The sequence below is a fragment of the Notolepis coatsorum genome, assembly GCF_963971535.1.
Source record: "Notolepis coatsorum genome assembly, chromosome: 11".
NCBI lineage: Eukaryota > Metazoa > Chordata > Actinopteri > Aulopiformes > Paralepididae > Notolepis > Notolepis coatsorum.
In genome coordinates this window covers 54,874,463-54,888,770 of record NC_140175.1, presented here as the reverse complement: position 1 = coordinate 54,888,770, position 14,308 = coordinate 54,874,463, and the positions used below count along the sequence as shown (strand labels likewise).

At 43.5% G+C, this 14,308-nt stretch overlaps 1 protein-coding gene across 1 annotated transcript; it reads right to left on the bottom strand.

The window, feature by feature from the left end:
- Positions 1-2,227: 2,227 nt before the first annotated feature.
- On the bottom strand, positions 2,228-14,085 carry LOC311236424 (heat shock protein beta-1-like). Its single transcript, XM_084324106.1, has 3 exons — positions 13,675-14,085; positions 10,593-10,656; positions 2,228-2,388 (listed from the first exon to the last, which is right to left on the bottom strand). The coding sequence occupies exons 1-3, from the start codon at positions 14,054-14,056 to the stop codon at positions 2,229-2,231; spliced, it is 606 nt and encodes a 201-aa protein (XP_084180232.1). The 5' UTR covers positions 14,057-14,085; the 3' UTR covers position 2,228.
- Positions 14,086-14,308: the final 223 nt, after the last annotated feature.

Here is a 14,308-nt window from a genome sequence, read left to right as displayed (position 1 = left end):
GCAGAAACCACTGTGTCCTTTATGAAAAGGTTGGATGGCCTTCTCTGGTTGAAAGGCATACCTATCATTGGTATTTGTTTAAGGTTATTCCTTATTTTGCTGCATTTAAAAGTATGATCTTTTAAAGGCGCTTTTTTAGTGGTGACAGTGGCTCTGGAGGTAGAGCAGTCGTCTGGCAATCCGGGTTCGATTCCCGCTTCTCCCGGGCAGCGTGTCGATGTGTCCTTGAGCAAGACACTTAACCCCTAATTGCTCCCGATGAGCAGGTTGGCACCTTGCATGGTTGCCTCTGCCGTCGGTGTGTGAATGTGTGAGTGAATGTGTGAGTGAATGGGTAAAATGTGAGTAACAAATTGTAAAGCGCTTTGGATAAAAGCGCTATATAAAAAAGCAGTCATTTACCATGATCTACGACCACTGTGTGTTGACTTGTATTTGTATTGTTTATTCTTATTTATTGTGCTTAAATGCAATTGCTGATCAACTGTGTCTTGTTTTATAAGCTTTTTGTTGCTGTAAATGAGGGTAACCTCAGTGTCTTACAAGTTGAAATAAAGGTTTGAATGAAATATGTCAGAAACTCATAACCACCTACCATACCTTTACTAACATGACTAAGCTGTATAGCTGTGAAATGGATCATTACAATTGACCCCAGAATAGTTTTTCAAACACGGGTCTAGGGACCAGCACTCGTCCTGTTGCTGAGTGATCCTTGGGCTGGTCTAGGGACCAGTTCTCTACTATCCTTGTTGATGAATGTGAAACAGGTATTATTTTAAATAGAAGTTGTCCCTTAAGGAAAATACAATACTTTCCTGGTCCATGACCTCAGGTATATTATTCAACAGTAGGCCTATAAGGTATCAAATAAATGCAGTCCATAAGGTACAACTCTGGTCATTACTTTTATTCAATATAAAATACATTGGAAGTCTACAGTATAGGTTTCAACTGTTCTGTTGAAATATCATTGTAACTCTTACATGTTGTACGTATAATGTGAATTATTGTATGCAACTCCTGATTGACGTGCCAGTGGCTCTGGTGACATCCTACTGCAATGAGCCAAGTGTGTGGTTACAATGGATCACATTTAGCCAGTTTCTAATGCATACTGTAACTGTAACTAGGGGCTGACTAAATGAATGCTTCAAAGCTTCAATTGCTGCCATGATAATGGATGCCAATATCAACATTTGAGCTTATAGAAATAATAATTCAACATTCATTTTGAAAATCAGTTCTGTTCTCTTCAGACAAGGACATAATAAAAATCTGTGTTGTGTAGTGCTATTTTTGGAAGTGGGGGAGCACACCTACTGTCTAACTATGATTATATATATGATTATTATAGAGTGTGGAAAGTGTCACATTTGGCTTAACATTTAAAAAGACAATGATGCCCCCCCTTCCTCTACATCCTTCCCTATCAACCCCATAGCTGTCATCTACCTGACGCATTGAAACTGCACATGGGAAGAACGAAGCTTCAATTATTCACTGATAATTACCACTGAGGCTTCTAAGTCCAAAAAAGGACAGCCAAAACTGTAACAAAAAAAAATCTTCCCTTCCTCCATCCTCAATTCCACCATGACCTGGAAACGGAAACATATTTAATGCCGTTCCGAAGCAACACACAGAGGAACATCAACGTGTCTCCTCAAGTGGAGGATACATTATGTGTACGGTACCATCATGCATAGGTGTTTTTCAAAGATCTATGACATATTCATGTGTAAATCCTCTTCAAAATGGCAAGTGAGTGAACACGGATGTGTCCTTTCTTCTAACCTATATGCTTCTCACGTTCGTTTCCTCCGCCTCTTCTCCTCTGCCTCTCCTCCTCGTTTCCCTGTGACGTTTCACTGAGGAATGGAGGACGAGACGTGAGCACACATCAATAAACATTTGGAATTAGGCGTAACGTGAGTTGTGGTAAACTATCGTTTCATCCCTCTACAGAAAGCTGTCTTAACAGTTACACACAAGCAGGATCACAGTGTTATATGAGGATGGTCTGTGATTGGACCGCTAGTTCTGCGCTCTCTCGTCTCCATCCTGTCATAGCCTGATCTGATTGGATGACGATCAAGATGGAAATCCCATTGGAGTGTTTAGTAAGCTGTAGTAAAGCTAAAGCAAAGCAAATGAAACCCTTCTACAAAAGCCTTATTACACACAGGCTAGCTGGATCACAGCTTCCTCCCATCTGGTCCCTGGTCTCACTTCTCTTCGCCCTGCTCCTGCCGTATCTGGACGGGGATGACAATCTCGTTGGGCGGGTTGCTGGTTGTGGTCCCGGGGATCGGGGCCTCTATGGTCAGAATCCCGTCACCGGACATAGAGGAATTAACATGCTGCAGGTCCACTCCCTGTGGGAGCCTGGGGGAGGGGGGTAAACAAGAAAGAGAATAAATAAACAAAGGATTAAGCCACTGTGTAAAAAGCATCCTGTCCAGCATCACTTCTATGATTGCTCCATTTATACAACTTCAAAATTGCCCATGAAGCTAATAGATATCTGTTGCTAACTTGACCCACCAGTCCAGTACCATCTGAGAGGTCGTCCTTTGTTTAGATTAGGGCCGGCACTATAGGGAGGTGTAGTGGTTACGTCATTGCCGTTTCTCGTGTTCCACCCTCTGTCCAATGCAATGTATTTCCCCATTGCCCATTTCTAAATTGTCTCGTTTAAAACAAATAAAGCATTAACATTTGCATGGTGTACCTTTCTGTGCTTATTCATCCACAATCTATAGCTCAACATGAAAATATTCGCAATTAATCATAAAGAAAAATCGCCAAATTTAATTTCAACTAGAAATTCTTAAACAATAATGTTAGTGATAGAAGGGAACTCATTTTGTGCAAAAATGGAAAGCTTTTCAATTTCCATGCGGCAGAATTAGCCGATAATCCATTTTCCCAATGATAAATCTATACGGGTGGAACAACCCAGACTACACCTCCCTATTGTTGTTATACCTAAACCACACTCATAGGTTACACCTAACCTTCTGGAGAAGGAGTTCTATCCCCAGGCCATCAGGATGCTCAATGACGCCATGTAACAACCCCTCATCTACACTCATTGCACACACATCCACATGCACACACTCACTTTTAAACAAACACTCACCTTAACACTCACTTTAGACACTTTAACACTACATTATATTGATCTATTATTAAAAAGATTTGCACTACATTCATACCTCATTTGCATTTGCACCTTACCTCAAAGTTTTTTACAAATTTTCTGCATTGTACCTCACTGTTTATTTACTCATTTTACTGTATATTGTATATATGTATATTGTATATTCCTCTACTTACTTTTTACTTACTTTCTTACTTACTTTTTTTTTACTGTATGAAGCATACTCTCAGGGGCTCATACAGAACCAAGCATTTCACCGTAAAATATGTGTATTTTATTGTGTTAATTAATAAACAAACTTGAAACTTGAACCCACACTTGTAGGTGTGTTACACCTAAACCACACTTGTAGTTGCGTTACACCTAAACCACACTCGTAGGTGCGTTAACCTACAATTCGCATATCGCCCCAACAGGTCCACAGAGGACGCCATAGCCCATGTGCTGCACGCAGCAGCATCACACCTGGACAAGAGGCAGGGGAACAATATGTGAGAATGCTGTTCATCGACTACAGCTCAGCATTCAATACCATAGTCCCCTCCAAACTCATAGCCAAGCTCAGGGACCTGGGCTTGAACTATGACCTCTGCCAGTGGGTCTTGGACTTCCTGACGGGCAGACCCCAGGTGGTGAGAGCAGGCAACTGCACCTCCTCATCCATCACCCTCAACATAGGGGCCCCGCAGGGTTGTGTTCTGAGTCCCCTCCTCTACTCCCTGTACACACAAAAAAAAACGCAAGACCAGGGAACTGGAAAACCTGGAAAAGAGGACAACCCTGAACCCTGGAAATTCAATACAATTTAATTCAACTCCAAAGCCAACATGTCTGAGATTGAGGAGAAGTCTGTTGAGGATCTCAAGGGAGAGAGAACAATTGCAAAAAGAGTGTTCTCTCGTCTGGCCAACCGCATTGCCAGGACCCATGAGGACATGTCTGAAGGGGAGCTCAAGGACACTTTCAATGAACTTGCAGCAGGAGCAAACAAAATCTTGCAAATCAATGACGATTTGACGTCCGCATTCATTACAGAATTGAAGGGAAAGTCTGGGCTGTCAGAGCAGCAAAAAGCTGACCTAGATAGGACTGCAAATGAATGTGAGTCAAAACTGATGGAGGTCGGAAATCTGATTAAGAAGACACTATGGGCCAACTTTGGGGACACTGAAATGTCCACAGTGCTACAGGCAGCAGAGAATGGGTGTGAACACGCTGAGAACATAAAACCTGACTGCAAACAGGAGGCATACAACTTCACACTCAAGCACCTAGAGGGACTGGTAAAGACAGCAGAAGAGGCCTATGTTCAGTGGAAGCGATGGATCCCTTCAGATGGGCAACTTCATTTTCAGAATCGCCTAAAGCATCTCAAACTCCACATTCCCAGATTGGTTGCCAAAATGGCCGACATCATACAGGCCAGTGCAATAGAGGAGGCAGAGAGGACGCCGGCACCATCACCACACACACACCCAATACCAGCCATCAGGTTGAAGCCAACAGCCCTTCCCAGGTTCACTGGAAGTAAACGAGACTTCTATAGGTGGAGGAAGGATTGGGAAGCACTCCAGAGGCAGGGTGAGCCAACAGGCTCACAGGAGGTGAAAAAGGTCGAGTTACTCGACAGTCTAGATGACAAGATCATGAGGGACCTCCGCCTCAGCACCTACAACACTGCAGATGATATCTTCCGTGTCCTAGGAAACCGCTATGGCAACCAAACGGCAATTGCCATTGAAATAGTGGAGGTGTTACAGAGAATACCGGCTGTCAGAAGTCACCAGCCACGGAAAATAGTTGAACTTATCCAAGCTGTGGAGAAGGCGCTTTAAGATCTGAGTGACCTTGGCGATACAGGTGCTATTAAGAATCCACTGGTAACTAAATCCATTGAAGGATTCTCTAATAAAGGAGTGGCTTGTCTATGTCGCTGATGGGAGAAATGCTGTGGCACCAGCCAATCGGTTTGACAGTCTCTTGGCATTCCTTAAAGAGCAAGAGAGCATATATGAGCAGTTCGAGCAGCTGAGGGATGAAGAGCCAAGTAGAAAGGAGACCAGGGCTGAGCCAAGGTTTGCCAGAACAAGATCTACCAAGTCAGACAACGACCAAGGGTGCATAGTCTGTGGAGATGGAAAGCACAAGAGGAAGCTATACTTTTGCAACCAGTTTCGAGCGCTCAAGTTGGTAGATAGAAATAATGCAGTAAGAAAGCTGGGAGCATGCAAGAGGTGTCTCGAGGTTCATGATAACCGTTCATACTGCAAGCCTGGCTTCCTGTGTTAAAACCACATCTGCAAGGAGGAGCACACTCCTGAGCATCATTACTGTCTGTGTCCTAATGCTGAGAGAAGGAGGAGCAGTGCAGGTCAGAGGAGCACGGTTTGTTCAGACGAAGGGAAAAGCAGGAAGACGTATACAGACAAGCAAGAGGAGTTCTTCAACAAGCTGTCACCAGAACTGGCCAAGCAGTGTCAAGATGCCTTTTCAAACATGGTAACAAAGGCTTTCAGCACTGCCAATGAGCAGCCAGGCCTTCTAGTGAAGAGTGGATTACAAGAGCATCCAGTTATGATGATGCTTCTTGAGGTCACTGCAAATGCTGGACAGAAAATTGGAACATTAATTGATCTAGCTTCAGACACCAATTATATAACCCACAAGGCTGGAAGCAAACTGAATCTCAGAAGTGAAGAGATCACCCTCATCGTCCATGGAGTCGGGGGGATGAGAGTTCAAGTGGAGACAAAGCGGTACCTTTTCAAGATCCAAGTGAGCACTCCAAAAGGCACTCGGAGAGCACACCAATTGGTTTGTTATGGATTAGACAGCATTGCAGATGTCCACAAAAGTGTGACCCCCAAGAGACTGCAGAAACTCTTTCCAGACATATCCCTGGAAGAACTCAAAAGACCCAGAGACATAGATCTTCTCATCAGCCACAGGGAAGGTCGACTAGCACCTCAGAGGATCAGAGTTGTCGGAGACCTCGTGCTGTGGGATGGACCACTGGGAAAGACGATCGGAGGAACTCATCCTGATCTCTTTGAGGAGCTCACCATATCAGCCCACATGTCCAAAACACACTTTGCAAGGTCAATGAGAGCGGCCGCTGTAAAGTATGAGGAGCTAACCAGAAAGATTCCAGAGCAACTCCCACCAACTAAAGGTGACATCCAGGAGTCAAGGACTGCAACCACAAATCTTGAGGAACGTCATGTACTCCATGATAGCTACATTGATAACATTCTCACATCCCACAACAACCTTGACCAGCTGGAAACCATCACAGCGAATGGGGAGCGGATCCTGAAAGCTGGAGGTTTCAAGCTCAAACCTTGGGTCTTCTCTAGGCAAAGTGGGAGGAACGAGTGCAACAACAAGCTGGAGAAAAACATAGTCTTGCCAAACCAAATGCACAGTGACGACAACAAGGCACTTGGCCTGGGTTACATAGTAGAGGAAGACAAGCTACACGTCATGTCTGCAATCAATTTCTCGAAGAGAAAGCAAAAGGTGCGACTGCAAAAGCAAATCAGAACCCAGACACCAAACCCCCTCACACGCAGAAAACGAGGAAGCTATGGCTATCAAAAACTCTTTGCCAATAGGATCGAGAAGATCCAAAGCAATACAAGCACCCAGGAATGGTGGTGGATTCCTGGTCCGCAAAACATTACTGATGTAATCACCAGAAGAGCCGGCCCCCAAGACCTAGTTGAAGACTCAGAGTGGCAAAATGGGCCAAAGTTCCTGAGTTTGCCAGAGAATGATTGGCCAATCAGATCAGCCAAAGAGTTAGCAGCCACTGCCAGGGAAAGCATCAACGAGCTGCAAAGGAAGGCATTTATTGCCGTGCTGACCAGGGCCAAGGCAAAGGAGCAAGAACCAAAACAAAATCAGAACCAAGTCCAAGCAGAAAAAAGGAGACCAACCCGACTGGTCAAAACTGTCGCAATATCACCTCCTGGTTTGGGAATAGCACCGCACAAGACCGTAGCAGACTACAGAGAGTGGCCCGTTCAGCCGAACGCACAATTGGAGGGGGGCTTCCCACTCTCCAGAACATTTACAACAAGCGGTGCATGGGTAAGGCTAAGAGAATTATCAAAGACTCCAGCCACCCAAACAACTGCCTCTTTGAACTGCTGCGGTCAGGCAAGCGATACCGGAGTCCCATGGCAAGCACAGAAAGACTCAGAAGAAGCTTCTATCCCCAGGCCATCAGGTTGCTCAACGAACAATAACACTATACAACAACCATCAGATGCACTCACAGCACACACATCCACACGCACACACTCACTTTAAACAAACAACTCAATGCAGCACCCACTTACACACTTTAGAACACCTAAACACACTTTATATTTATTGGCAAAGAATTTGCACTACAACCCATACCTCAGTACACCTTACTGTAAATTGTACCTAAATTGTACCTCATCCCATTTCTGCTTTGCACTATATAGTATACTATGTACTCAGTTACTTCTACTTTGCATTGAACATTGTACATATGTACATATTGAACACTTGTGTCTACGTACGTGACTTCTATTTTATACTGCTATACTTATTTTATTTTATACTTATCTTTTTTGTCTAGCACAGTCTCTGGAGCGTAACAGAAAGAAGCATTTTGTATAAAAGTATTCTGTACTTCTGTATGACAACTAATAAAGAAACTAACACCTAATCCACACTCGTAGGTCACGTGTTACACCTAAACCACACTCGTGTGGTGCGTTATACCTAAACCACACTCGTAGGTGCGTTACACCTAAACCACACTTGTGTGGTGCGTTACACCTAAACCACACTCATAGGTGCGTTACACCTAAACCACACTTGTGTGGTGCGTTACACCTAAACCACACTCATAGGTGCGTTACACCTAAACTACACTTGTGTGGTGCGTTACACCTAAACCACACTCATAGGTGCGTTACACCTAAACCATACTCATAGGTGCGTTACACCTAAACCACACTCGTGTGGTGCGTTACACCTAAACCACACTCATAGGTGCGTTACACCTAAACCACACTCGTATGGTGTGTTACACCTAAACCACACTCATAGGTGCGTTACACCTAAACCACACTCGTAGGTGTGTTACACCTAAACCACACTCATAGGTGTGTTACACCTAAACCACACTCGTAGGTGTGTTACACCTAAACCACACTCGTAGGTGCGTTACACCTAAACCACACTCGTAGGTGCGTTACACCTAAACCACACTCGTATGGTGTGTTACACCTAAACCACACTCATAGGTGCGTTACACCTAAACCACACTTGTGTGGTGCGTTACACCTAAACCACACTCGTAGGTGTGTTACACCTAAACCACACTCATAGGTGCGTTACACCTAAACCACACTCGTAGGTGTGTTACACCTAAACCACACTCGTAGGTGCGTTACACCTAAACCACACTCGTAGGTGCGTTACACCTAAACCACACTCATAGGTGCGTTACACCTAAACCACACTCATAGGTGCGTGCGTTACACCTAAACCACACTCATAGGTGCGTGTGTTACACCTAAACCACACTCATAGGTGCGTTATTGTATAGTATATTGTATGGTAACTCAGTTACTTCTACTTTGCATTGAACATTGTACATATGTACATATTGAACACTTGTGTCTACGTACGTGACTTCTATTTTATACTGCTATACTTATTTTATTTTATACTTATTTTTTTTGTCTAGCACAGTCTCTGGAGCGTAACAGAAAGAAGCATTTTGTATAAAAGTATTCTGTACTTCTGTATGACAACTAATAAAGAAACTAACACCTAATCCACACTCGTAGGTCACGTGTTACACCTAAACCACACTCGTGTGGTGCGTTATACCTAAACCACACTCGTAGGTGCGTTACACCTAAACCACACTCGTGTGGTGCGTTACACCTAAACCACACTCATAGGTGCGTTACACCTAAACCACACTCGTATGGTGTGTTACACCTAAACCACACTCGTGTGGTGCGTTATACCTAAACCACACTCGTATGGTGTGTTACACCTAAACCACACTCGTGTGGTGCGTTATACCTAAACCACACTCGTAGGTGCGTTACACCTAAACCACACTCGTGTGGTGCGTTACACCTAAACCACACTCATAGGTGCGTTACACCTAAACCACACTCATAGGTGCGTTACACCTAAACCACACTCGTATGGTGTGTTACACCTAAACCACACTCGTAGGTGCGTTACACCTAAACCACACTCGTATGGTGTGTTACACCTAAACCACACTCATAGGTGCGTTACACCTAAACCACACTCGTGTGGTGCGTTACACCTAAACCACACTCGTAGGTGTGTTACACCTAAACCATACTCGTAGGTGTGTTACACCTAAACCACACTCATAGGTGTGTTACACCTAAACCACACTCGTAGGTGCGTTACACCTAAACCACACTCGTATGTGTGTTACACCTAAACCACACTCATAGGTGCGTTACACCTAAACCATACTCATAGGTGCGTTACACCTAAACCACACTCGTGTGGTGCGTTACACCTAAACCACACGCGTAGGTGTGTTACACCTAAACCACACTCGTAGGTGCGTTACACCTAAACCACACTCGTAGGTGCGTTACACCTAAACCACACTCATAGGTGCGTTACACCTAAACCACACTCGTAGGTGCGTTACACCTAAACCACACTCATAGGTGCGTTACACCTAAACCACACTCATAGGTGCGTTACACCTAAACCACACTCATAGGTGCGTTACACCTAAACCACACTCATAGGTGCGTTACACCTAAACCACACTCATAGGTGCGTTACACCTAAACCACACTCATAGGTGCCAGTAGGTCTACAAAGGACAACGATTGGTTCAAATCACTGTAGTTTGGGCAGCGTAATCCTGTGATCTCACGAATCCAGTTGCCGTGCAAGGTTAACAGAATGGTTAATATCATCTTTCTTTTCATTGAACTCTAACCTCTAAAAGGCCCGACTGTGTCTGAATTCTCTGCTACAAATAGTGTTTTACATGCTAATCAGTAGGCTGTCAATCAGGGTTGTAAATAGTGTTTTACCTGCTAATCAGTAGGCTGCCAGTCAGGGTTGTAAATAGTGTTTTACCTGCTAATCAGTAGGCTGCCAGTCATGGTTGTAAATAGTGTTTTACGTGTTAATCAGTAGGCTGTCAGGGTTGGAGTGAGAGACTGTCCTGCTCTAAATGCAATCTTAGATATGCACGATGCTCAGGTTAAATTTCATGTTTCTAAATCCATCCAGGTCTGCCTTGCAAGGTATTTCTATTTATTCCTCTGAAACATGAAACAAGTATGTTGTATTTGTATTGAGTTTAGACAGATTTCTCATAACATTCTGTTTGTTTTTGACAACTTACTATTTTACAACTTACTTATATTTACGTTTGAAGCATCTTGCAACCGACCCATGGTCATCCTGCCTTTCTTCATGGTTTCCTTGAATTGAAAGACAGCAATAGTCAAGCGGTGTATAGTATTTGTGGGGGGGGGAACACAACATGAATTAATAAACCCAGTGTAAACTCCTTTACATACTACCCACTTACTGAGTGCCAAAATAAATAATTGTTGAGACATTTCATCTCTCAACATTCATAATCTTATCACCATATCCAGCATACTTTAAATGTACCTACCAGCCAAAAACATTCTTCCCCCAAAGAGGGAGACAGGGTTCCCACAGGGTCATTGAAAAGTCTTAATAATCAGAATTGTAGGCAAGTCTTAAATATGTATGGGATTAGTGGGGCGGCGTGGCTCAGTGGTAGAGCGGGTCGTCCAATGATCGAAGGGTTGGTGGTTCGAATTCCTCTCAAGCCCATGTCCATCCCACTGCCGTTGTGTCCTTGGGCAAGACACTTAACCTACTTGCCTTGTATGCATGTGAATGAATGTTAGTGGTGGTCGGAGGGGCCGTAGGCAATGATTATTCGCCACGCTTCCGTGAGTCTGCCTCAGGGCAGCTCTGGCTGCAATTGTAGCTTACCACCACCGGTATGACTGTGTATGAACGAATAATGGACTCTGTAAGCGCTCTGGGGTCACTGGGGTGTCATGAAGAGCGCTATATAAATCCAATCCATTATTATTATTATTAGGAAGTTACTTCTATGTTGCGTTAACTTATCTGTATCTTGTTTAAATGTGTTTGGGGGAAATGCAAAGGTAAGCAATATGGTAATAGTGTTCCCGCCCAATAAATTGTATGGAATTACTTCTTTCATAGTAATTTTCCTTCATACTTTTTGCCAGTATGGATATAAAATAGGTATTAAGATATTCAAAGTGGTCTTAAAAAGGTCTTAAAAAAGGTCTTACAAAATCTTGAATTGAACTTGTTGAAACCTGCAGGAACCCTGGGGAGATACTGTACTACCCTGAAATCTGAGTTATATGTGTGATGTCACTAATAGGTCGAACCTCTTGATTGATTGAACATTTTATTAACGATTGCAGAATGGGTACAATACAGTACAGCTCAATACACACAATTGTTAAGGGGATGCAGACCAGAGAAAGACTTTCGTCTGGTTTACATCAGGGTCCCCCATTTTCAATTCAACAAGGACCCCCTCGAAAATGAGATAGCATATCTCAAGGGGTTTATCCTTCAAATAAATTTCAAATTTCAAATTTCAAATATATGACATACATGACATACAGATATACAGTACTGTTACATCTAGACATTTATGACATACCAGATCTACAAATATACAGTAGTTTGTGAGTACAAAAAGATTATAAAAGGAGAGTATATACATTTGAGGGGGAAGAAACTATACATTGGAGGAGGTTGGGTAGGTGGGGTGGGGGGGGGGGTTGGGTAGGGTAGGTGGAGTGGGAACTGTGCATTGGAGGCTGGTGGGTGGGGGGGGGACTGTAAATTGGAGGGGGTTGGGTTTGGACATTTACAGGGGCCAGTTTCGAATTGCAGTCTCCCGTAGGTGCTCTTTTAGAGTGGTTTTGAAGGTGGTTAGTTATTCATATTCCTTTACAGCTGTGGGTAGGGCGTTCCACATTGATGTGGCATAATTGCTAAACGTGTTTAGTCCCTTGTTTGAGCCGAATCTGGGTTTAACATGATTTGTGGAGCTCCCTCTGGTGGTGTTGTCGTGGTATTCACTGACCTTTGGGAAGTATTTTGACATGTACATGGGTACCTTAGTGGTGTAGTGTATCTTGTAGACCAGGCCCATTGCAAGTTGCTGTACTCTGTCATCTACTCTAAGTCATCCTAGGTTGTCAAAGTGGGCAGGGGTGAGGTGGGTTCTAGGAGTAAGGTCAAGCAGTAGTCTGACCAGTTTGTTTTGTGATGTTTGTAATTTAGTTTTTAGCGCCTTTGAGGTGCTTTGGTACCATGAGGTGCAAGCATAGTCGTAGTACCCTTGAATGAGTGCTCCTGCCAGAGTCTTCAGGGTATTCTTGTTTACCAGAGAGGAGATCCGGTACAAGAAACTAGTTCATTGGTTGACTTTTTTGATTACATTGGATGCCATTTTGTCACAGGAAAGATTTGCCTCTAGGATGGAACCCAGGTATGTAATTTCATCTTTCCTTGTGACAATATTGTCACCCACTGTAACTGAGAAGCCGTCGGTCTTGCTGAGTTTGTTTTTTGAACCGAAGAGAATGGACTCTGTTTTACCCAGGTGTAATGATAGTTTGTTATCAGCGAGCCAGTCCAGTATGTGGTCATTTGACACCTTTAGCTTCAGCATAGACAGACAACGGAGTAGGTATTGACATGTCTTGAAAGGATATAAGATTTGGAATAGCTAGCAAATATCAATGCATGCTTGTTGGCAATTTACACATAAATGTACAGTAGTTTATTAAAGAATTTAGTGGAACACCCATATTTATACAAATTGTTATTCAACATAGACTTTTTAGGGTATACAAATTCTGGAGAGGATCTTTAAATAATGCAATTGCCTGGCATAATTCTGAATCCCATGGTCACTGTGACAAATATGTTTTGTCATAACCTGCTTGTATCTATCACCATGTACCTGTACCTTCCCTCCCCCTCCCCCATGCTGCTATGATGCCTGAATTTCCCCAAGGGGAACAATAAAGGAATATCTTATCTTATCTTATCTTATCTTATCTTATCTTATCTTATCTAATCAGAGAAGCATTCGTAGTATACTGTATTCTGTGGTGATTTAATTTCACATGTTCCCATACAAAGGGGCTTGTTTCAACAAGCTGAATTATGTTGAAACAGAAGGAGTGACCTACCTACTGTAATGTGAAGATATTGTAACTTGCTTTAAGACATTTCTTTGAACAAGTTCAGTGGGATTCGAGATAACTTCTCTCTCATCATTGGCAGATTTAACTTGTTTTAAGAAGATTTTAAGACTCAATACACAATTACATTTCTTGTTAAGATGTTTTTTGTTTGTTTGTTTGTTTGTTTGTGTGTTTGTTTTTTTGCAGCGGCACCTGATATTTCCAAGTAGCCTTCCTTGGTTGTAATGGTGATTTCTTCAGGAGAGAAGTGATTGACGTCCAGACTGATCTTCCAGCTGCCCTGACCCGTCCGGATCTCTGACACCCCTTCTGTCAGCTGCTTCTGGCTGGACGCAGCAGGTGAGGGGCCACTGAATGGGGTGAGAAGGGGAGAATGTGCATACACAGGCCAGGAGAAAGACGCTAACCTCCTCTGAGCCCATTCTATCCAGTTCAGATCGCGAGAGTCCAGGAAGGGAGGCAGGCCAAAGTCCTGGTTAAAGACGCGGTTCGGCTGAGTCCAGTTGGGGAAAGGATCCCAGCTAACATCCCGACGGAAAATGGGACGAAATAACATTTTGTTTTGGTCTCCCATGTCCTTTGATTACCTTGGAGGAGGGGGGAAACAAGTTGTGTTGAAACAGCAAACCTTCTCCCAGCTCTTCTGCAGCTCCTCTGACAAAACAACTCCTTATTTTGGATTAATGACCAAGAGTCACCACACAAAGAGCTTTTTCCAAAACAGTCCACAAAGGCTACCACGCCATGCCAAGTAGTTCTCAGCACAATGCACCTTTGTTGGGGCGGTGATAACAACACCAGACCCTTTATATAGCCAGTGGTTCCT

Coding starts and splice junctions, on each gene's coding strand:
- LOC311236424 (XM_084324106.1), bottom strand. CDS start 14,056: ATGGGAGACCAAAACAAAATGTTATTTCGTCCCATTTTCCGTCGGGAT. Junction 10,657..13,674: donor AGGCTACTTGGAAATATCAG/GTGCCGCTGCAA, acceptor TTTCAATTCAAG/GAAACCATGAAGAAAGGCAG. Junction 2,389..10,592: donor TGCTTCAAACGTAAATATAA/GTAAGTTGTAAA, acceptor CCCCTCCCCCAG/GCTCCCACAGGGAGTGGACC.